Below are 24,587 nucleotides of genomic sequence, written 5' to 3' on the forward strand. Positions count from 1 at the left end.
GGGTGGGACCAAATATGAAAATAGTATTTTCCCTCTGTGAAAGGTACAGCGAGCTAAAAGGTGTTTGTAGAAACTCATGTGCGGGAACCTACCCATAGAATGTGTTATTTGGCTGTGTTTGTTCTCGGTAGACAGGTTCCCAAACTATCATTGGATTCTTTTTTAGGCAAACTCTTTGTGAGCAAATGCTTACAATGCCTCCTTCCCCTCAAGCCGAAGATGGGATCAGAGCCTGTGATGGAAGCACTCCTCAGGGAATTGTATGCAAGGATGATGCCGCCTCCTGCTTCAGGCAAGTGGAGTGTTCCTACATTAGAAGTCACCTGTCATTAAGTCAGTAATGGAACATGCCCGAGCCAGGGGGTAAAGGATCCCGAAAGGAGGATACTGCCTTGTCAGGAGGAGCGGACAGGGAAATCTTTGTGAATCTGGCACTTTTTGTCCTGAAGAACTTCCGTCACTGAGGTTTCCTCCAAGGGGGACCTGCATCATCAGTGCCTACCAGCCTGTGCATGAACCGAAGGAGGGCCGGTCAATTCTGATGGTCCTACCACAGATTAGGCATGACCAAGCCTTTCTCCTGACGCAACACAGAACCTGCTGAGGATACAAGCGGTAAACCACTGCTTCACAAACCAACGTTAACATGCCATCGCGGCTCATGAACAATCCTGCGCCAGCTTCCAGGCACTGGGTGGAGGACCCAGCTTGGGCTAACTTGCAGCCTCCCTTTACCTACTACCAAAGTAGTCGGAAGAATTGGAGGATACCTTTGGCCTACCCATGTTTCAACGGGGCACACAACCATTTTATATTTTTTCACACTGCAGCCTACAAAAGTGAGTCACTCCATTTTCGGATTCAGCATTGTTGATCGAACCACTTCACTATTCTTGTGCACCTCGGAAGCGCATAGTCAGCGGTATTCTGGGACTTGTAATTTAGGACCCTGGATGAAGAGTGGACTTTAGGTACTCCAAAGGTGTGTTTTGGGGTCTGGGGGCCAACATGGAGATGAGATTTTGATGTTAGATCTCTGTGGGGTTCATAAAGAGGTCTGAACATGTTACGGTCTCAGGCTTATTGATGTGAGTTATCGTCGCTTATCAAGAGTTGGCTATCCCTCTGTTCCTTCATTTTATCCGGTATTTCCCAGCTGTGTCCCACGATGAAGGTGGGTAGAGACATTCCTGCTACCCGGGTTCCCACAAAGCTCCTGGTGGTATCCCCTAAGTGGATGCTGCGCTCCCCTGTCCTTTCGGATTCAGGTGTAGGCAGATCCTGTATAAGATTCCAAAGAATTAAAAAATAAAGTGGTTCCATGTTCTTAGTGCATCATTACGCCTAACAAGAGCGATCACTGTACTCGCCGCACCTTTATACAATGTGTGTCGGGCAGGAATCAATGTCAGTCATTTGCGTTCTCCGTCCCTTCTCTTCTACCCAAGTCCTGAAGCATTTGTTACAAATAGAACTGAAAGGGCATGGAATCGGTGTTGACTCCATGAATAAACAGCTGGCAACTGTTGCCAAATAATCACAAAGAAACGTTCCCTTTCAAAATGGCCGCCGCCACATTGCAGCTGAATAGAAAAAACTCCCTGAACAGAAACAGACAGATCGCAGTCACAGCATAATCGCCGCTCAGGTCTTCATCCAGGGGTCTGTACAGTGCAAGTCTCTCGGGGTAGTGCTGGGCTGGAAATCCTGTGTTAAATATTTAACATAAGGGGGACTTTGCAGCGAAATGTCAAAACAAGGACTTAATTCTGTAATGAATGGATTTCAGTGGCAACAAATTAGTTGAGACATGTTGCACAGCCAGCCACACATTGAGGAAGTCCCAAGAGGAGCAACTGGAGGAAACAACAGAGGGTCCCCGGGGCGTTTCTATGACACAGCACAGAGCGTCCCCGGGGCAGCTCCATGACGCAGCTGCACCCGGGTAAGCTTCTATTTTTAATCCACCACCACTAATTATGTCTGCAGGGCCTACAGAGCTCTGGGCGGATTTCGATTTGCTCAAACCGTGCTCCTAGACCAAGCCGTCTAAGTATCTGTTGGATGGTTGCAGTGGCTGCACGGCTGTGTGCAGATGCACCTTGCATACAACAAAGTCAATGGTTTTTGGGCTTGGACAACTCTAGCACCCAATGGCCTCGAGGAACACAATACAAAGCTCTCTGGAACAGTGCAACACAATCACTGGAGGGCATCGTAGAATACAGCATTAAGGCCTGTATACCACAAGCACGCTGGGATGTTGTGTTACACGGGTGTGTAACACAACATCAAGGTTTGCAGAGTGAAGTAACCCATCAGCAATCAACCATATGCCGTAAGCACTTATGAACTCTGTGTCACACAATCTCAAGTTTTGTGGGCCTGTACAACAGGGAATCTGCTATTACAAATGAGAATTTTTTTGTTTTTTTATAGATTTCCTAGTGTAAGAGCCTGTGTGCAAGGGCCAAGTGCAGGTTTTCAATGACACAGTAGGACCTCAACATATCTTAAGGCAACAGCTCCCTCTAGCAGTCACAACCAGCAAAGCTACTGCACTGGACAAACATACATCTGGCCTTTTATTACATTGTTGGATAAGATTTAAGTAATGCTTATATTTTCTAATTATTTTTCTTTCGATAGCCCCCATTTTCAAACCTTGGAGTTTTTTTTAGCATCTGCCAGTTCTTAAGTGGGTGAATATTTGGAACCTTTATTCCCTACAATCAAGGGTACTTCTGCAAGGCTTTTGAGTGGCGCTTGTCTGCACACAGATGCGGTGCAGGGGGCTCATCTAGGGACCCAACCGTCTGGGCATTCTTCAACTTCTATTATTCCAGCCCAGTTCACCACAAGAGGATTCACTCATTTTATGTATGCCCCCCTCCTGCACCCCATTTCTATCCCCATTGATGTACCCAGGGACCAGCAGTCCAGTGGGTTGAAACGGGAGGCACGAGGGAACTATATACAACATAAAAAACAGTTACCAGCAATGAAGAAAGAATTTACCCGGTGTCCAGCCACTCATGCCCACCCCCATTACAAAGCCCTGCCTCCTTGCGGGCTCCCCGACAGTGGAGGAGCCGCAGGACTTCAAGGTTGTGTGGGATGCAATCAAAGGCCTCAAACTAACAGAACTGAAGGGCCATATGGAAAAGGCCTGTCTGTCATTACCAAAGGAAAACCAGCATTTTTAATTGGCAAATGAAGAAATTCAAGGGTTCCTTTCACATGGAAAACAGGAATTTTAAACACTGACACCAAAACAGCGTTGCATGCGAGTTTGCAGTTTAAATGTGAAAAATGTACCCCTGCTAACATACAAATGACAGGGAAAAGACATGGTGACAAAAAGTAAGGTACATTATGTTTTGCATGCAAAATACCAGCAAACATTTGAAAATAAAAGCCCATTTTGCTACCATGAAAAAGTTTCTGTAGGCAAACCCTTTGCTTGCTGTGGGACAAATGTCACAAAGGACTCGCCCCACGAAAAGACTGGTTTACATACCCCCCAGCTATTTTACAACTGCATTAAAGTGTGGCTGCTAGGATGTGTTGAAAATAGACTATGTCTTTGAAAGGGCTTTCTGCAGAGACAAATGACCCTGGCTGGTGCATCCCCGGAATGTAGAGAGGAGGTGTGAGGACCGGGCTACAATTAAGAAGAGCTGAATTTTGAAAGAAATACAAGAAATGGATGCCCTTCAGATCGAAATAGTGGTCCCCTCCAGATAAGAGGACAGGCCTCGTGACATCACAGGGCCGGCCCGGCTTATTATCTACAGTGGGGGATCTCTGTATAGCAAATGCAGCCCCTATTTACAAGCTGTAACCAACTTCAAAGAGACTCATAAAAACACTGGCCCAGAGAGACAAATGGCACTGAAGACAGGAGGCCTCCAATTTGCATATCCCAAAGATTTGCTATTAATTTAAAAGGACTATTATTATTTATGCCTTTTTCTCAGCAACCATTAATTGGATTTTCTGTATGTGTCATTTTTTTGTTAATTTCCAGGCAATTAATTATACAAAATTCATCCACCTGAAACTTGGGGAACTGTAATGGTCAGTTAAACTAGGTTCCTGGTGATCTGAAAATGTCCTGAATGTAAGAGTTAGCGAACTGGTAAAGAGTGAAATTATGAATTTGGAGAGTAAATTACATGTTCATAACTGTATTGCTTTCTATGAAAATGGCAGAAAATTGCCAGTCGTCCAAAATGGTGCAGACCTGGCTGTTTTATTTAATTTCCCCATGATTAGCTAAAAATATATATTATATATGTCAGAATACGGCGAAATTACAGCAGAATAGAAACTTTCGATCAAGAGTGCAAACTTACAGCTGCCAATTTCGTCAAACAAAGACATCCCAAAGCAATTGTGGAGAGAGCTTTTTGGAAGGCCCGAAATTTAAATCGAACTACTTTGGTTTCAACTAACAGGGCACCAGAGGTTAAAGAACAAGAACAAGATGACGAAATCAGGCTTATTCTAACATATGGAACTCATGCCAATGTCATTAGAAAAATATTGCATCGACATTGGCATCTACTGCAATCAGATGAAGCATTATCGCCAATCCTCAAGGAACATGTCAATATCACCTTTAGGAAATGTCTCTCCATCAAAGATTCATTGGTCAGCAGTTTTTTGCCTCCCATAAGCAAAATCTCAAACAATAGTTCTTGGCTGAACACAAACATCAGTGTTTTTTTTTAAATGCACCAAATGTAAAACATGTAAGCTTGCCCTGAACAGAACTAATTATATACATCCAGTAACAGGACACTTGGTTGAATTGCAAAGTCATATTACGTGCAACACAGAATTTGTGGTTTATGGACTTTTATGTTCCTGTAACCTTTAGTACATTGAAACTTAGAATTCTACAGCACATGAGAGCCATAAAAAACTTCGATCCCTCTTTTCCAATGGTAGTTCACTTCAAGGATGTACATCAGGGCAAAGGCCCCAGCGTTGTCACAATCAGAGCGACAGTTTCCACAAACGGTAATAATTGCGACACACTGCACTGTCAGGGGAGCCGCGGATTGGTGCGGCCAGGTTCTGGACTGCATTCAGAGTCCCAGGGGCCGAGAAAATTATGTATAGCTCACAGCCACGACGTCACATGTGGATTTTGAATTTAATAATCTTATGCAGTCACCAAAAGAAGACTGGACAGGGCCCATGTAGTAACACCTAGGTTGTGATCCCAGACACGCATTGGCCTATAGGCAGGGTTTAAAATGGGCAGGTACTTGCCGGTCCCGTGTTCCTGCACTTTTTTATTTGAGAGACATTGTACTGGCACTTCTCAGCAGGAAGTCAACATATTTAATGGGGTAGTACTGGCACTTCTCAAAAATAAGCAGGTACTAAGTACCTGGTCCTCTTCCAATTCAAGCACTGTAAGTAGAGGGCACACTGGCATGCTGGTAGAGTGGCCCACTTCTTTTAGAGAACATGTCAAGGGTGATGAGGCGGTGTACGCGCTTGGGCAGGACGGAATACTCAAGGCCCCACAGAATTAAAAGAATGCAAAGTGCCACTTAACTGTATCGGGCATCCCAGTGTGATTTCACCAAAAGGAATTCATATCTTCAAATATTCGTCTGTTTGCAATGCTGGAGCGTTGTGACCTTTGAGAACGCTGAATTGACAGAACGCGCACCTGCGTAGCCACAAGCTCTCCTGTGGGTAAGGCCTACCCTGGGTGGTCAGCCAACGGAGTGAGACAGAGTGGGTAGGGGTTTATTTAAAGTTGTGTGTCAAGTAACGAGCACAGGGTCCGGGCAGTATATGTCAGGCCGCACCATAATACCTGCTTGACAGCTCCAACCTGCAACACGTGCCACTCTACCAGTAATGTCATAACAATAACAGGTTATCATTTAGTAGTCTCTGTCGCGGTGCTGCCATGTGGTACCACTGTGAAAGGGCGTCACTATTGCCCAGCTGAAAGGTACTCAACTTATTGACCTCTAGGGAATGAAAGGCCGTGGACTTGCCAGGATTTGAACTTGGGAAATATGGACTGGCCACACAATAGTGCTAAATGAATGAGCTATCGCCACAGATGAGCAGCCCCTTCCAAAAAACAGATGTTTATTCATGTAACAATAAAATAATTATGTTTGTAACCTCTTTGGCACAGGTGGTATAGCTCAGTGGCTATGCGCTTGTCTTGGAAGCATGACCACGCTGAGCAACAGAGGTTCGAATCCCGGGTCTGTGCTTAGAAACCTCTTCAGTATTAAGCGCGTCATAAAAAAAACTATTATAATTATGTAATAATTATATAATAATGTAAAATTAAACCGTGAAGTGTACAAAGACTGTATAATAAGCAAGGTGTTTGGGTTGCAGGGCTGGGAGATAGAAATAACGGGCCAATGGAATACAAGATATCTAAGGTAGCCAGTGGCTGGGCCCATTTTATTCTATGTTTGCTGTTTAAGGAGGATCCGACGGGCGATTCCATATCATTGGGTCAGTGCTTCTGTTTTGAAAATCGTTCTTATCTGGTAGATTAATCCAATTTAAACCAGAAAAGACAAACTCCCAGAATCCACAATAAAGGCCAAGGACCGGAAAACAGGTGTCCTGGGAGCAAGGACCAGACAACCCTATGCTGTTTACCAGGAGACATCAAAACATAAATTGTTCACGCAAAAAGGGGGGAAAAGTCATATGTGTTACTCCTTCTGTTAGTTGCTGCTGCTGTTCAAGTTTGGGGTAAAGGGGACACAAGATGGAATAAATGGGGGGTAGTGGGTTAGAGCAGAGGAAGGTTAAATCACTGAAGGGCGTGCTTACGGGTAACAGCGATTGGGGTTGTAGCTGTCCTCTGGATATGTGCTATTTACTATGAAAAATGTGTGTGCACAAGTAGAAAACAAGCATTATCAAAGCCACCTGTTAGGACGTGTGCAGTAAACGTGTTCTCCTCTGTGTTACGAGGTAATGACATCACATGCCCAGGTACCCATGGTACCCATGCGAGCTGCCAGGTTACAATCATTTTCCATGCTTTCCTAGAATATGTTCACAGACTCGCACAAATTGCCAGCGTTTGTCATTAAACACCAGTAACTCACACAATTTGCAAGGTATGTTGAGAATCTGCTCATGTACCCGCATCATGTGCCAGGGATTGCCATCATTTGCCAAATGTGGTCTTCATATGCCCAGGTACTGTGAGGGGTCAGTACTGTGAGACTCACAACTGTGTTTAGTATTCTTAAGGTTTGACATTTTAGTTTAAACAAAATTAGAAAATAAACCCTAACTAAACCTACTCTACCAGGGGATTCCTTACCTAGTCTAGGATCCAAGGGAAACTCTCCCAGCATACACAAAATCAACCCGCACTCTAGACAGAAACATGCAAAGGCACATAGCTGCAACAGCATAAATAAAAGGTTACCAAACAACCAGTGTCTTGGATAACGTCCAATTATCCTGGCCAGATCTTGCTCCCCAAGGAATGCCCCAAATTCAATTTCTTCCAGGGAAATAAAAGTCTTAAAGCAAGTCTTGAAAAGTTCACTCAAACAAAAATCCACTGGTAACAGTTCCTTCTTTGCTTGATGAAAAGATCCTCTTTCCAAGTCCCACAAAGAAAACAACAGCACCAATGGTATCCCTGGATCACCTCCTTCCAGGAAAGAATGTGTAAAGTTTAAGACAAAAGTATCATTTCTGCTTAACAACTCTTCCTCTTGCAACTTCTGCCTCGTCTTTAAATAGTTTGTCTTCTTAGGGTTTGCCCTCTCTATAGCAACTCCCTCCTGCCACTGATCCTGTGCGAGCAGCCTCCCTTTCCCCACAGTTGGCTTCTGCTTCTACTGCAATAAACTTGATAACGTTCGGACAATAGTATCGACAACCACAGTTTTGTTGCTACTGCGACTTGTAATTTAGGCAACTTAAAAAATCGACCTCTCCAGGTTGGCAAGGCACTCTTCTCTTTTGTATGGCAAGAAAAGGCAGCCTCTTTGCCTTTCCTTTCTGTCTTGCAACTACCAGAAAATCTGTCTTTCTTCTCATCGTGAACAGTCTCAACTCTACAGACTTTAATGAGTTATTTGTAACAATGATCTTGCTCCCTTCCCCATTTACATATGCACCTTCTGCTCCAGTAGTCACCCCAAAACTGTATTGCCACTCTTCCAGCCTGGGATAACCTTGAACCCTTGTATCAGAGGACTCTGGGGTAACAATAGCTTCAGTGACACCAAACAATGGTGTCCAGTTCTTAAATAAGCTGGTTTCATTTTAACAGGGTTTGGTCTATTGGCTTGGGTAATACTTGTTCTTCATTGAACTTCAGCCACTTCTACATCAGTGTTCTGTAGAAAGTTTCTTACTAGCAATGAAATTAGGCACACACAATATCGTTTTTATATTGAACTATCACTTTAAAGATGTGTGTTCCCTCTTTTAGGTCAGTGTTATGCTTCAAACGGAACTGGGAAACAAAGTTTCATGCGCAACCTCTTCTGATGTTAAAAGGGCTTGTAACATTGCAGCAAAGTCAAGTCCTACTTCATAAGGTTTACCAGGAACGTTCTCCTCTTTAACACGCAACCACTCAGCAACTAGTTATATCCAACAATGGGAAAAAGAGATGCTTTCTCTACAAGCGGATACTACAGCTTTGTTAATATAAGAGTGTGATGGAATTCCCTTGTTAGAATAACTTCGCACTTCTGTGAACAACTTGTCATCGCTTTTATGTTTACGTGAGTATAAATGAAGCCAGCTACAGTTACCTGCAAGGTATGCCTGATGATTTGACCTACAGAGCTTCCCTTTACCAGCTCCAGAATCACAGCGGTTGCGGGCTGCTTCTGCGTCCCGGCTTGGTTTCTTCTTCTGCTGCTGCTGCTACACGCACTCTTGGGACCCACATCCCTCTGCTGCACGGGTGTCTCTGACTGGCCTCTTTAAAGGACAGTCTTCCACTCTCCAGCTTCCTTTGGCTTGCTTCTGCACACAGGCCTTGGGTGGATGCACAACGTCAGCTTTGCATTCATAGCAATTAGACGCACCTGGAAAGACTGCCTGTTTCTTCCAGCCTCTGCCAATGCAGCCACAGCCAAACTGGATTTGCGAGCACAGGACCAGCTCAGACCTGCAGCTGAAATCTGCCCCTTCTCTACTCTGGCGTCCCTTCTGTGGTCACACTTCCTAGTGAACTGCCAGCCTCGTGCTCTGCTTCTTCTGCTGCTGCCAAACTCCCAGCTCCTGCTCCAGCTTCCTTCTACTGCTCCTTCCTGTTGCAGAAATGTGTTTTTCCTGCTCCTTTAAAATGGCAAAAGGCCATCACAAAGACAGACGTTAATGCCCCCCACCCAAGGTGGGTTAGTTGGCTTCAGGTACAAGCTCTTAGGTTTTGGCATATGCCTCCCCAGCACTCTTGTTCGTTAAAGCCTTTAAGGCATGTTATAGCACTGGAAAGCTACTTCAAAGCACTACAGAGGGAGAGGCGGGAAGTAGGTAGGTTATGAGGTTAAGCGTCATATTATCATAGCCTACCTACTTCCCGCCTCTCCCTCTGTAGTGCTTTGAAGTAGCTTTCCAATGGGGAAAACTAAAAAGGGTTTCCTTCCAGTCTTCCAGGTCTGGTACCCCCTCCCATGTGATCCCCCCCCCACAGTGCAGCACCCCCAGAGTCCGGATCAGAAAATGCCTGCCTTCCCCTGGCCACATGAGAGCAGCAACACGCTTTTGCGGCTGTAAAATCGAGGACAATGGGCCTCATTACAAGTTGGCCAATGCAGGTTAAATGCGGCGGTACTACCGTATGAACTGGAGGTAAATCTACCAATTTTCCACCTAATTTCAGAGAATTACCGTGGTGGAATTACCACTGAAGTAATTCCACTGAAATCTCCTATCGAGTCCAATGGACAGAAATAAATGGGGACTAACACTGCCTACCGCCACTTGTAATCTTGTAATCCGGCAGTAATACCATCAGACTAAGTGGCAGTAACGGTAACACCATTTGGTGGTACCTGGGCGGATTTACCACCCCGACACCAACAAACTCATATTGAGGCCCAATGTCCTTTATTTAGACAACATAAAGTAGAGAGAAGGAAAATAAATTCCTGTTTGTAATATGGTTCACTATTTATTACTTTTAAGAACAAGTCGATGAAACCTCATTTAAATTGCGCCGATTTCATGATGTTGGTAGTGCATTGCTGTGCAGAATTTCTGTGGTGTAGAAGCATGTGGTAGGTGCATTCTAGAGTGTTGCTGCAAGCGCCATATTGCCTGCCCCGATTTCATGCTACTTGAAGTTCCAGGGGTCCATGTAGGCCCACACCTGCCGACAGGCGCCCAGGGGTGGACTGCCCTATAGGGAACTCTGGAAATTTCCCGGTGGGCCTCTGCACCCTGGGCCTCTTTTGTGTGGTATTTCCAAATGTTCTCATAGGAAAAGCATTGGGCTTGCTGAAAATGTGTCATATGGGGCCACTTTGAACTTTATTTCCAGGGCCTCTTTTGCTCCCCAGTAATTATTTCCAGGGCCTCTTCTAGTTCCCAGTCCACCCCTGCTGAGGCGCCCCACCTTTCACAGTAACTTCTACTCCAAACCACCTAGGGGCAGGGACGGCACCAAGACCTTTCAACCTTTGCAGTTGAAATGGGCCTCGAGCATCAGGAGGACTCCGAGACATCAACCATATATTGGCAGTCTCAGCATAATGCAAATACTTCTTTAATGCAGTGCATTAAATGTGTGGTTTGCAGCACGAACATTTCAAGGGCAGGCTGCCTTTGCTGGAAACATCAGGCCATTACTCCCTCCGGCCTTGCAGTTTCAGGGTCATTTAGTGTTTCCACTGGCAATGGCGGTCTTTCTTTGTTCTGATTTGCAGAGGCCAATAAACCATTCCTGTGGTAATCTTCAGCTGCGCCCTCCGTTGTTTTATCACAGGGATCTGAAAGCTGCGGCCCTCCAGATGTTTTGGACACCAACTCCCATCATCCCTCACCATACGCCATGCTGTATCCGGCTGATGGGAGTTGTAGTCTAAGACCTATACGCGGCCAAAGGTTGCAGACCCCTTCTTTATCAGAATGATGCCACACAACAAAGCCATCAGGTGGGGCTGACGACATGCAGATGCTGCCTAAAGAAACCTCTGTAAAGGTTGTGCCACCTTAAATGCGTACTTACCGGCCAACAACAGACCCCATGAAAAGGTGCTAAACTGACTGCCAGTGGCAGTGCCTAGAGAGGACCACAGGTGTAGCACTTGCAGTACATATGTTCTAAGTAGATACACCATGGGAGACCACCAATGAGCGCTCTGTGGTTTCTGCCCACCTTTTCTTTACACCGGTGCAAATAGTTTTCTGCTCTACCTCCCGTCCCACCTTCATGTACAAGACAGAAATAGCACATCCCCCAACCCCAAAACTTCTGCATAACTCAGGTTTAAAAGCAAAGACCAAGGGGATGGTTGTCACTCACCTGTCGGCATCTGTCACCAGGGCGAGGCGCCCGTAGTCCCAGGCAACCTTACGCAGAATTGAAAAGACGAACAGGAGAGCCTGCAACAAGCAAAGGGCCAGAGTCAGATTCATAACCCCAGAGACATCCCCGGAGATGCACCCCCAGAGACACAAGGGGTGAAGCAATGACAGATCATCGTGCATGCAACAAGCAAAGGACTGGAGTCAGATTCATAACCCCAGAGACATCCCCAGAGACACAAAAATACACCCAAGTGTGCCTGCAACAAGCAAAGGACTGGAGTCAGATCAAAACCCCAGAGACATCCCCAGAGATTCACCCCCAGAGACACAAGGGGTGAAGCAATGGCAGATCATCATGCATGCAACAAGCAAAGGACTGGAGTCAGATTCATAACCCCAGAGACACAAAAATACACCCAAGTGTGCCTGCAACAAGCAAAGGACTGGAGTCAGATTCATAACCCCAGAGACATCCCCAGAGACACAAAAATACACCCAAGTGTGCCTGCAACAAGCAAAGGACTGGAGTCAGATCAAAACCCCAGAGACATCCCCAGAGATTCACCCCCAGAGCCACAAGGGGTGAAGCAATGACAGATCATCGTGCATGCAACAAGCAAAGGCATGGGGTCAGATTCATAAACCCAGACACACAAAAATACACCTAAGTGTGCCTGCAACAGGCAAAGGACTGGAGTCAGATCAAAACCCCAGAGACATCCCCAGAGATTCACCCCCAGAGACACAAGGGGTGAAGCAATGAGAGATCATCGTGCATGCAACAAGCAAAGGACTGAAGTCAGATTCATAACCCCAGAGACATCCCCAGAGACACAAACATACACCCAAGTGTGCCTGCAACAAGCAAAGGACTGGAGTCAGATTCATAACCCCAGAGACATCCCCAGAGATTCACCCCCAGAGACACAAGGGGTGAAGCAATGACAGATCATCGTGCACGCAACAAGCAAAGGGCTAGAGTCAGATCATAACCCCAGAGACATCCCCAGAGATGCACCCCTAGAGACACAAGGGGTGAAGCAATGACAGATCATCGTGCATGCAACAAGCAAAGGACTAGGGTCAGAATCATAACCCCAGAGACATCCCCAGAGACAAGAATACACATAAGTGTGCCTGCAACAAGCAAGGGGCTAGAGTCAGATTCATAACCCCAGAGACATCCCCAGAGCTGCACCCCGTGTTAGGGAGATTTCTTACACAAGTGCTAAATTCCCTCTACCTGAGAGCCCTCCAGCTCTTTTGCTACATTTTTGGGCTTTGACTCTTTCCTTTTCAATGCGTTTCACTTTTATGCTCATGGACTATGGGGTCTCACCCACCCCACAGGCATCATCTTTTTACTGTGTGCCCCCCAGCACCTTTCGTGCAGTGACGCAGGGTTGTCCTTTCAGTCTTCCCACTTTAAACTCCATTTTCTGGGACGGACTACTGTCTCCCAGAACATGTAAAGTTACCATTGACTTTACTAGTCTTTTTAAATTTACAGACTCAGTACACCCTATCTTCCGATAGAGTACTGGAGGGGTTAATAGTTATCCCCTTTTGTCTAATTCTCATGGAACATTAGTATGTTCCCCTTTCTCTAAGATTTGGCTGGTGGCAGTGGTATCTACCATTTTTATTCTACTGCAGACTATGAAAATAGCCTTTGGTACCATTTCAGGCTATGGTGGTAGCCTCACACTCAGACCCAGTAATCCACTTTTAATTTTACTTGGTTCCAGTCGAGTTCTTTTGACATATCTTTTTGTAAAGGTCTTTCTAGTGTTTTAATCTGCGCGCCAAACCAGGTTTGGTTCCTTTGTTCGGCGTCCTTTGGCAGGCTTCCGCACAGAAGCCCTCCTTAGGCGCCTGAGTGTGTTGGTGGACAGGATGTGAGGGAAGGGTTTGAGGCCCAAGTCGCACTCTTGTTTGATTGGCTCGTTGGCTGCCCTGCCAGGACAGCCACCCTGCTGTTTGATTGACAGCCAGGCTGTGTGAATGGGGGATTTGGTGCATAAAAAGACAGTCTCTGGGACTGGAAGGCAGAGTCACCACTGGAATGAGAGAACCAACGAGAAGCTGAATGAAGACGACTGCTGCAAATACTGGACACCCGGTGAAGCCCTGCTGCAGGTCCGAATCGCCTGAAATTCGATGACAGAGGAGATCTGCAAGGAATCTTCTTCCCTTGAGCTTGGTGGGAACAACCAGCTTGCCAAACACCAGGCACCGGTCCTCATCCTGGTCGAATTTACTGTGCATTGCTGCAGTAGGTCGGATAGCCAGTGGGAAGAGAACCAGTTTGGGTTTTAAGGAGCGCACCTTTTATTCATCATTTTGCTCCGCTGCTGGCTTCTTCCCTGGGCAGTGCAGGACCCTCCAGCTGTCCTCCTTGTCACCACGACTGACGCTTCAAGAACCGCGAGCCTGCAGGAAAAACTGCCTCAGCTACAGCATTCTTCTCCATTTAAGGTACTGTGCAAATTCGGTCGTTCGTTCAGTCTGACCGCGGTGAAAGTGCGGGAAATCTTTCGCCTCTCCGAAGGCTCGCCTTCTCTTCTCCTTTAAATAACTTTTCCTCCGACCAACTTCGTTTTGAACTCTTGGCAAAGACTTAACCGCAAACTACTTTGAACTGTGTGAGCCTCTGCAAAGACTCTGATCCATTAACATTGGCCCAGACCTATTGACTTGAATCCTAGTTGTAGTAGCCTTTTCTAGATTGCCCTGCCTATAACTTGTTGGTGATATTGATTTTGAATAACCTTGTCTTTCCTCCCCTTTTTAAATTGCTGGAGTGCCATTTTGCTCACACTTCATTTTGAGCTTAACTTGTCCAGAATTGATTTGGTGTTGTTGTAGTATATTAAAGACTGATTTTCTGCTGCTTTATGATAGTGAACTGTTTTATAAATGATGGTGTAAATAAATGTATGTTCTTTTACTCAGAAACCTTGAATCAGTGTTTGTTTGAACAATAGTAATTGTTGTCCTTTGTGTAGACTCTTGTACTGCTCACTTTACACTTGAGATAAGTCTGGCTGCTCAGCCATCGCTACCACTTTACTGTGTAGTACAGACTTGTACCAAAGGTGAAATTGTACTTACACCTGTAGTCTTAATTGTGTGTAGTGTTCCCAAAGGGTAGTGCATATGATTCTGCCTAACACCCCCAGAGACACAAGGGGTTAAGCAATGACAGATCATCGTGCATGCAACAAGCAAAGGACATTGTGTATACAACAACCAATGGGACACAGTCAGATTCATAACTCCAGAGACAGCCCCAGAGACGCTTCCCTGGAGACACAAGGGGTGAAGAAAGGACATGCAAAGAGTTACAGCCAGGTTGATAAACAGACACCAGGGGTGAAACAAAGATACACCCACGTGTGTTTGTAACAAGCTAATCTTACAGTCAGATTTATAAACCCAGATGAGATATTTGGGGAGTGAAAGGGGGATGCAGCTCAGTGCTTGACAAATCTCAGTGTACCTACAATAAGCAAAGTTACAGTCAGAGCTGTATCCCCAGGGACACTGAAGTGGCGTAGCAGTGGCACATCTCAGTGAGCCTACAGTAAGCAAGGCTACAGTCAGAGCTGTAACCCCGGAGGCACTGAGGTGGCATAGCAGTGGCACATCACAGTGTGCCTACAGTAAGCAAGGCTACAGTCAGAGCTGTAACCCCGGAGGCACAGATGTGGCATAGCAGTGGCACATCACAGTGTGCCTACAGTAAGCAAGGCTACAGTCAGAGCTGTAACCCCGGAGGCACTGAGGTGGCATAGGAGTGGCACATCACAGTGTGGCTACAATAGGCAAGGTTACAGTTAGGGCTGTTACCCCAGAGGCACTGAGGTGGCATAGCAGTGGCACATCTCAGTGTGCCTACAGTAAGCAATGTTACAGCCAGAGATGTAGCCCCAGAGGCACAAATGTGGCATAGCAGTGGCACATCACAGTGTGCCAACAGTAAGCAAGGTTACAGCCAGAGATGTAGCCCCAGAGGCACAGATGTGGCATAGCAGTGACACATCACAGTAAGCCTACCATAAGCAAGGTTACAGCCAGAGATGTTGCCCCAGAGGCACAGATGGGGCATCAGTGGCACACCAGAGTGTGCCTACAGTAAGCAAGGTTACAGTCAGAGCTGTAACCCCAGAGGCACTGAGGTGGCATAGCAGTGGCACAGATCTGTATTTTACCAATTCACAAAGGTTGTAGTCCGATAGAAGTTGCCAGGGGCTCAGCGGGTGAAGCAGTGGTGCTGCTCTGTACATCGGCAACACGAAAAGATTAGAATTACACACAAAAAACAACCCAGCGTCCCAGGTGTAGAGACAATGTATGGATAGGATTTATAAAGCACAAGCCTAGCTGGAACGCAACAGTGTACTGTACATAGGGGACACATCCAGAGGGGTTGCAATAGGGTGTGGGGGCTGCAGAGGAGCTGGGATGGGGAGTGGGAGCAGGGGAGAGGGGACTCTGGATGGTGAGAAATAGGTTTGAGTGGAGGAAATGGCGAGATGTTCTTTGAAGGGAGGAGTCTTTAGGTCCTTCCTGAATCATAGGATGGAGGGGGCTGGTCTCATCTGCACCAGTGGTAAACTTGTTTCAGAGACATAGTCAATTGCAAGAAAGGGCCAGCTTCCAACTTTTTTTCCCCTCTCGCAGTGCTTTGTTTCCAGCCTGGCAGTGTCGTGGCTCGTGGGGGTGTGTTGGCCTCCGCAGACGGTGAATTGCTAGGCAACTAGAGTGGGGTTTTGGTTGTGACTGGTTGTAGCAGGCAGTACTGAACACAATGCATGATGGTAAGGCACAGAGTAGATGATGAAGGACAGGGCGGTAGCGCATCAGTGATTACAGATGTTGTTGTGGCCCTGTGTAGGGTCCTGGAAGCACTGCTTCAGAAAATATGCCATATCACCACTCCCACAAGACAGTGACACATGCAATGCTTCTCAATGTATTTATTTTTTTGTAAGGCACCGAAAGCCCACAGGCATCCGGGTGCCAACATAAAGACAGGGCGGCAAGGACAAGAGAAAGAGACAGGACACTTGATCGGTGGAGGAAGACCAAACAGTGCTGTGTTCAGTATATATTACTAACTGTCTTGTAGTGTGATCTATTTAAACAGGAGTGTTTTCAGCTTTTTTCTGAAAACAAGGTGATTTGTCTCTAATCTTAGGTTTAGGGGCAGGCCATTCCAGTTTGTGGCTGCACGGATCGGAAAGGCTCTGACTAGGCCGTTTGCTTTCTTATGTGGTTTTACTATGATGAGTCCTAGTGTTTCTGCCCTGAGTGAACGTGATGGCAGGTATTGGGTAATCTTTGATTTCAGGTATGCTGGAGATTTCCCATGTAGGCCCTTGTGAACGCGTGTCATGGATTTAAACAGCACTCAATCTTCAATCGTCAACCAAAGTAGCTCTTTTCGAGCTTCGCTGATTTGATCCGTTCTCTGCTTCTGTTTGATTATTCTTACTGCTGTTTTGTACTAGCTGATATTTGTTCATACTTTGCTTGTTGGCTCCAAGTAGTAGTGCATTACCATAGTCTTAACGGGACAGTATGGTTGCTCTCGCGATTGTAGTGCAGTTTGCTTCGTTACGAAGGGGCTTGATTGCTCTGAGCAGTCTAAGATAGTATGCACAGTTTTTATTCACATAGGATGCTTGTGCTTCGGAGCTTAAGGAAGCCTCTAGTGTCATGGCCAGGGTCTTAACCTTGTTCACTACCTGTATATGGGTGTCTTTGGTTTTGAAAGAGTTGTATTTCAAAGATAGCTTGCCCCTAGCCTGATTGGAACCAAAGATCATTAGTTTTTTTAGTTTTATTTTTTTTTTGTTGCCATTTAAACACATCCAGTTGCGATCCATCCAAGTTTCTATGGTGTTGTATAGATCAGTGACTGTCTGGCTGTCTTTTTCGTAATCACTGCTTAGTTCTACTAATAGCTGTGTATGGTCTGATTAGTTTGTGAAATAAGTCTTTATCTTATCCAGTACCTCACAAAGAAACCTTAAGTACATATTCAATAAAAGCGGAGACAAGCTCGATCCCTGGAGAACCCCACAGAAGATGTCAGTTTCTTGCGAGAATTTATCTCCCCAATGTACTCTAGATTTTCTGTTGGCAAGGCAAGATACCAACCAGTCGATTGCCTCTTTAGAGGAGTTGGCTACTTTTTCAAGAGCCTGCTGGAGCAGCTTGTGATCTAGGAGATCAAAGGCAGTGCTGAGTTCGAGCAGGATCAGCAGGCCTGTCTTGCCTTGGTCACGAATATCCAGCATGTATGACTGTAAATCCAGCATAGCAGTCTCTGTGCTGTGTGCAGCCCGAGACCCGGATTGTATAGGATGTAAGATCTCGTTGGACTCTACAAATGATTGCAATTGTGCGGTTGCAAATTTGTCCATTATTTTGAGCGTGAAATTGCATTTTGTAATGGGTCTGAGGTTGCCAGGGTCTCGCTGGTCTAGGTTTGGTTTCTTCACTAAGGAGGTAACCGTGACTCTTTTGATGGGATTGGGTACGATTTTATCCTGACATGATTTGATCGCTATTCTGGTAAGCAGAGGTGCAAAGATGGCATTTTCAAGAATTATTTTAGGAGGTAGTAGGTTTTCAGCGCATGACCATGGCCTCATTGAGGCTAGAGTCCTGAGCATGTCTTCTGTAGTGATTGAGTGGAACGAGAATTGTTCAGATAGCTCAATATTTTGATGGTGGGGCGGATGAGAGAGAGAGTACCAGGGAAATAAGCTGGGACATAACTCCGCTTTGTCTCCGGGGTCAATGAGGATGCACGGCAGTTGTGCATTGGTTGGGCCCCTTGCATACTCCTGGCAAGGACCATAATATCTCTGTCACTTATAGTAATCGGCTAATCTTGAGATCTTGTAAAGTTGCCAAGGAGCGGTATCCAGGGAGTGGGACACTACACTCCTACTCATTTTCAGCGGGTGCATTTCTAAGGGGTCACCTAGGTTCCCCCTCTGTCCCCTGAGAGCTCAGACAGAGGGAAGGCTCTTGCCAGGTCCTCGGGGCCAGTGCAGACGCTGCGTGCACCTCAGCTGACAGTGCACAGCTCTGCTCAGCACGAGGACGCCTCTTGGCCGGGATGTCTAGAGGACATGGGGGTGGATATGTGCCAGCTGGCTTCAGTGTTCCAGATGCTGTATAGAAGCATCAGTGCAGCGCCCAAAGACACCGATGCTCCACGGCCACCCGACTGCCTCCTCTTCCCGATGCTTTCCCCACAGGCGATACACAAGGCCAAAAGCCTGGCCTTCCATCAAAAAAGAAATTGCTTTCTTATATCGTGGGAACGGCGTGTCTTGAAACACTTGTGTATAGGCGCGCTATAAATAAAATATCATAACATATATCATATCGTCTTGCCGAAGCGCTGCTCCGTACCCCGGACCCAGGGGCTAGCATATGGCACTCCCAGACTCGGCACAGTCTTCTGAAAGCAGTCTGCTCGTTGAGGCGCAATTTGCTCATGTGCTGTAACTCCACAAAACACTGCCCTAGCCCAAGGTCCAGGGGCTAGCACAGAAACCTACCAACCAGATATATTCTGAGGCTGAATTATCGCAAGAATTGCACGCCTTGCAGAAGACTCAGCACTGGATGCAGAAACGGCCAAAGCCTCACATACAGTGTTGCAGCTGTCCAAATTGGTATATATATCCCGCAATTTACATCTCTTTATTAGAGTGAATACTGTGACCAATGAAAACAGAAAACAGAAGAATCCATTATTCCCTTAAAAGGGTTTCTTACTGAATCACTATAAGGCATGTTTAACATTAAGAATTGTGGACATTATGATGTACCCATAATGCTCTTTGCTTTTATGAACCTATGAGGCGGGTGGAGGACCCTCTCACTGCCATGAGGTGGGTGGAGGACCCCCACACCAGCCATGAGGCAAGTAGAAGACCCACACTGAACCCATGAGGTGGGTGGAGGACCCCCACACTGCCAGAAGGGGGGTGGAGGACCCCCCACACCAGCCATAAGGCGGGTGGAGGACCCTCACACTGCTATAAGGCGGGTGGAGGACCCCCACACCAGCCATGAGGCGGGTGGAGGACCCCCACACCAGCCATGAGGCGGGTGGAGGATCCTCACACCAGCCATGAGGCGGGTGGAGGATCCTCACACCAGCCATGAGGCGGGTGGAGGATCCTCACACCAGCCATGAGGCGGGTGGAGGACCCTCACACCAGCCATGGGGCAGGCGGAAGACCCACACCGAACCTATGAGGCGGGTGGAGGACCCTCTCACTGCTATGAGGTGGGTGGAGGACCCGCACTGAACCCATGAGGAGGGTCGAGGACCCTCACACTGCCATAAGGCGGGTGGAGGACCCCCACACCAGCTATGAGGTGGGTGGAGGACCCTCACACTGCCATAAGGTGGGTGGAGGACCCTCACACTGCCATAAGGCGGATGGAGGTCCCCCACACTACCATAAGGCGGATGGAGGACCCCCAACCAGCCATGAGGCAGGTGGAGGACCCTCACACTGCCATAAGGCGGGTGGAGGACCCCCACACCAGCCATGAGGAGGGTGGCGGACCCCCACACCAGCCATGAGGCGGGTGGAGGACCCCCACACTGCCATGAGGCGGGTGGAGGACCCCCACACTACCATAAGCTGATTGGAGGACCCCCACACCAGATGTATGCAAGACGAATAAGTGAGTTAAAGTGCTCACACTTTAACTCACTTATTCGTCTTGCATACATCTGATGCACCTTGAATACCTTCTTTCCTATACAACCGTTGTTTTTGTGTTACCATATGTGATTTTGTTAACGGTTAAAAGGACAAGCACGGTTGTACCGTGCACCCTAGCTTCATAAGCTCTCCCTGTTGTTTCAGGACCCCCACACCAGCCATGAGGCGGGTGGAGGACCCTCACACCTGCCATGAGGCGGGTGGAGGACCCTCACACTGCCATGAGGCGGGTGGAGGACCCTCACACCAGCCATGAGGCGGGTGGAGGACCCTCACATTGACATGAGGCGGGTGGAGGACCCTCACATTGCCATGAGGCGGGTGGAGGACCCTCACACTGCCATGAGGCGGGTGGAGGACCCTCACACTGCCATGAGGTGGGTGGAGGGCCTTCATACATTCAGGCGATTTTTATACCCACTACTTTGCAGATGCTATTGGCACAGGATGGGGTTGAAATAGTCCGCCCAGATGCTTTTTAGCACAGGATGTCAGTGGAAAATTCCCCCCAGATGTTTATTGGCACAGGATGGGGTGGAATATTCCCCCCAGATGCTAAATGGCACAGGATGGGGGTTGAATATGCCTTCCAGATGCTTATTGGCACAGGATGGCACTCAGTGCAATGTTCCTTCCAGATGCTTACTGGCACAGGATGGCACTCAGTGCAATGTTCCTTCCAGATGCTTACTGGCACAGGATGGCACTCAGTGCAATGTTCCTTCCAGATGCTTACTGGCACAGGATGGCACTCAGTGCAATGTTCCTTCCAGATGCTTACTGGCACAGGACTGAGGTGCCCTTCTTGCAGAAGTTCACTGGGCCGCAAAGTAAAGATAAATGATCAAAAGAAGGGATTGCAGTTTACTTCCATGACCGCAAGATGGTAGCATAGAGCTAGACTAATGTCAGAACTGCATAATACCTTTCTCCTTCCTGGCAAGGGGAAGGCTCAGCCGAGCTGGTTTGAGAACGTAACAGCGTGAGCTCAGTCAGAGAGTGAATGCAGTTCCCTTTCTGGGCCACATGAGGGCAACAGAGAGCTGAAGCAAGAACGAAACCCTTGTAATCCATAGGGTAATTGCAGTTCCTTCGCTTGGACACAAGATCCCACAGTCCACAAATTCAGACCAAGAACATAATGGGCAGATCTCACAGGGTTCATTCGTTTTCCTGCTTTGGTCTCAGGGGGGCGCCAGAGGAATAGAGTTTAATGGCTTCATTCAGAGCGGGGGCACAGCTCTTGGCCAATTGAGAGCGCACAATGCCAACTTCTCTAAACTGGTGAAGGAGAGCAACAAAGCAGCCCTGCCACTGGACATGCATAAAGACACCATTAACCAGGAACACCCTTCATAAGTCTACAGTGTAATTATAATTGGTGATTTATAACGTGCTTAATACCCTGACATGTCTAAGTGCGGAACCGGGGATTGAACCGGCGTTGCACAGTGCCATCTTGCTTCCAAGACGAGCATGTTGCCCCTGAGCTATCCTCCCGTACTCCTGAACTCCTCACTGGAAACCCGAATAGTCCCAAGCTTCCAAAATCTAGGAACACCACAAGCTAACGAACAATGTCCAATGAACCCTAGTTGGCTACCTTCCTGGAAATCCCTATGTGCAGTCGAATCCTAGAACACGCTGAGTCCACCAGAATGGGAATATAGATCAGGGACAACACACTTGCCTTGGGAACAAGACACTGGTGTGCAACAGGGTTCGCTCGATGGTCCAGCGCTTAGAAGCTGCAGAAGTCCGGCATCAAGCACGATATAAATGGCCAATAATACAACATCCTGGGCCATGGGAAAGTAGTGTGTGCTCTGTCGGGAAGAATGGGATCGTCACTTTTGGCCATTTGGCGTGATCTTAAAATTAGCAGAGGCATCAAATTCACCTCGGCCCTCATGCTTTCCTAGACAGCTCTGCAGCTGTGACAACACTAATCGAAGTGCTCCGGAAGTGTGGCTGTTGGGCTGGGAGCTCTCGAACTTTTGGAAACTGGTGATTTTAGCGGTTGGACTCCTGAAGCTTCACGGCGTCGGCAAGAGGAAGCTTGCACTGCCGCGAAACGAGTGACTGGAACTCACTTAGCCCCTCCTTGATTGCCCCGCCTCCTGTCAGCCCTCCTCCCACAGCCTCTCCCTCAAAAGCACTGGTGCACGCGCATCTCGCGCGCGCATCCGAAGTGCTCCGGAAGTGTGGCTGTTGGGCTGGGAGCTCTCGAACTTTTGGAAACTGGTGATTTTAGCGGTTGGACTCCTGAAGCTTCACGGCGTCGGCAAGAGGAAGCTTGCACTGCCGCGAAACGAGTGACTGGAACTCACTTAGGTGACTGCTGCTAACTTGCAAAACCGTTGGTTTTGCTGCGAGTCTTGCTGTGTCCTGCTGAACTACGAGGGTGTAATCAATTCCCTATTCTCTCTCCATTCTCTTAGCCCCTCCTTGATTGCCCCGCCTCCTGTCAGCCCTCCTCCCACAGCCTCTCCCTCAAAAGCACTGGTGCACGCGCATCTCGCGCGCGCATCCGAAGTGCTCCGGAAGTGTGGCTGTTGGGCTGTTTGGCGGAGCGGCGGAAGTAAGGAGCCCCCTTTCTTTCCCATTTAATAAATAAAACCCGTGTGCATTTAGCTACGAGCTCACCAGCATCTTCATATTAAAGCACATGACTAATTTGTGGGGTTGCTAAAAGTATTGCTTTTCAATTTTATGGTCATCTTATACATGTCCTGTTTGCATATAAGTAATACATCAGTATTTTTATGCTTGCTTAGAAATGGTGAATGGTTTAAGAAGTGGTAGGAAATTGAACGACCTTCAAACCAGAGCAATGTCCAGCAATACTGAGACCAAGTTTGCACTATCTGTTGCACCATTACTTGAGACCCCTACCACGCCTTCAATGGTTACGAAACAGGATGTTGAAGAACAGATAGGTGTTACCTCAGCTATTCCATCTTTAGATATAAGACCGGGGATCCTGGAAGAAATGGGTATTAGTTCTAAATGTCACATGCCCATCCCGACACACTGTCCCAATCAAGTCAGTACTTCAACAAACAAGAAATTCAAGCTAAAGGACCTAAATAATAGTGACCAAATGGGCACCTTACAATCTACTCTGCCACAAACTTGCGAAAATAATATGCATAGTCATGCTAATGCAATTATTAATGAAGATATAGTTGATTGCTCATTGATGGGCCCAATAATTGAGGCAGAACTAGGTAAACGTATACGACTCTCACTTGGCCCTTCCACGCCAGCCAACCAACGATTGGTTGGACGGGAGGACGTATTTATGTTGACCACTTCTGCCAAAAAAAAAAAGAAAAAAAAAAAAACATCAATAATAGTCTACCAAATTATAATTGTGAAGTTTTGGATGTTGAAAAGTCCAAATTGGTATGGGAAACTGACTATATCTCAGATGCATCACTCATCAAACCCATGGTAAGTTCTCCAAATACAATGAGTGCTCAAATTGCACTCAATGAACGTATGATCATAGACATTCAAGAATTCCAATCAAGCATGAATGATAGAGATAAGGAAATCTCTGACAACGAGGCTCGCCCAGAGAATATTACTCTAAATGTCCCATCACTAAGTCCTGATTTCCCGGTATTGGCGAGAATTTTAGATCTACTTGACAAAGGGCATGAGCGCTCGCATTATGAGATAGGCATCATGAGAACAGCAATTGAAGAACTCACTAACAAAACTAACAGAATTGAGGGTCTCCTGTTTGCATGTGATGCTATTGCCAATCTATCAGAAAGACATAATACTAGGAAGATCATGATTGATAGTGCTAACCAATTTGACGGGATCTATGGTATTTCACAAAAACAAATACGATCCTTTGCCAGTGTGGTGACTCCAACTACACAACACTCCACTCACACACAGACTGATGGGAATGATGAAGAGATATTTAAAGTATTAAATTCTGTTCAAAGGATTGAATGTCATCTGGAGCAATTGAAGGTTAATTCTAACCTTATATCTTCATCAAGACAGATCTCTATCTGTGCAGAGGAGGAGAGTGACAATGTTATCGAACTAAATAGTCCCTCCCCTCTGACTGACCTGATTAGTCCTTCTCCTTTGACTGATCTGATTGATCTTTCCGAAGAGTGTTTAGACAATAATTCGTCTATTCAAACCATTATAAAAGAAAATGATGCCCTACCTAAGCATAAGATCGTTTTAACCCGCAAAGAAAAGCGATCAGCTGGGAGGGCAATGAAAAGGAGGGCCAAAGCACTGGCACTGACAAAAAAACATGCA

The 24,587-nt window shown here is 46.8% G+C and overlaps 1 protein-coding gene across 3 annotated transcripts in view; it reads right to left on the reverse strand.

The window, feature by feature from the left end:
* TMEM63B (transmembrane protein 63B) overlaps positions 1 to 24,587 on the reverse strand; it is a 506,581-nt gene that overhangs the window by 230,405 nt on the left and 251,589 nt on the right. For 2 of the 3 annotated variants that reach the window (XM_069608789.1, XM_069608790.1), the window contains exon 3: positions 11,516 to 11,595. The exons of the other annotated variant lie outside the window; for it this stretch is intronic. In XM_069608789.1, coding sequence (XP_069464890.1) covers positions 11,516 to 11,595 — 80 coding nt within the window. The remainder of the gene's footprint in view (positions 1 to 11,515; positions 11,596 to 24,587) is intronic. 3 annotated transcript variants of the gene reach the window in all.

The sequence above is a fragment of the Ambystoma mexicanum genome, chromosome 4q (genome assembly GCF_040938575.1).
Source record: "Ambystoma mexicanum isolate Mex_15411 chromosome 4q, UKY_AmexF1_1, whole genome shotgun sequence".
Taxonomy (NCBI): domain Eukaryota; kingdom Metazoa; phylum Chordata; class Amphibia; order Caudata; family Ambystomatidae; genus Ambystoma; species Ambystoma mexicanum.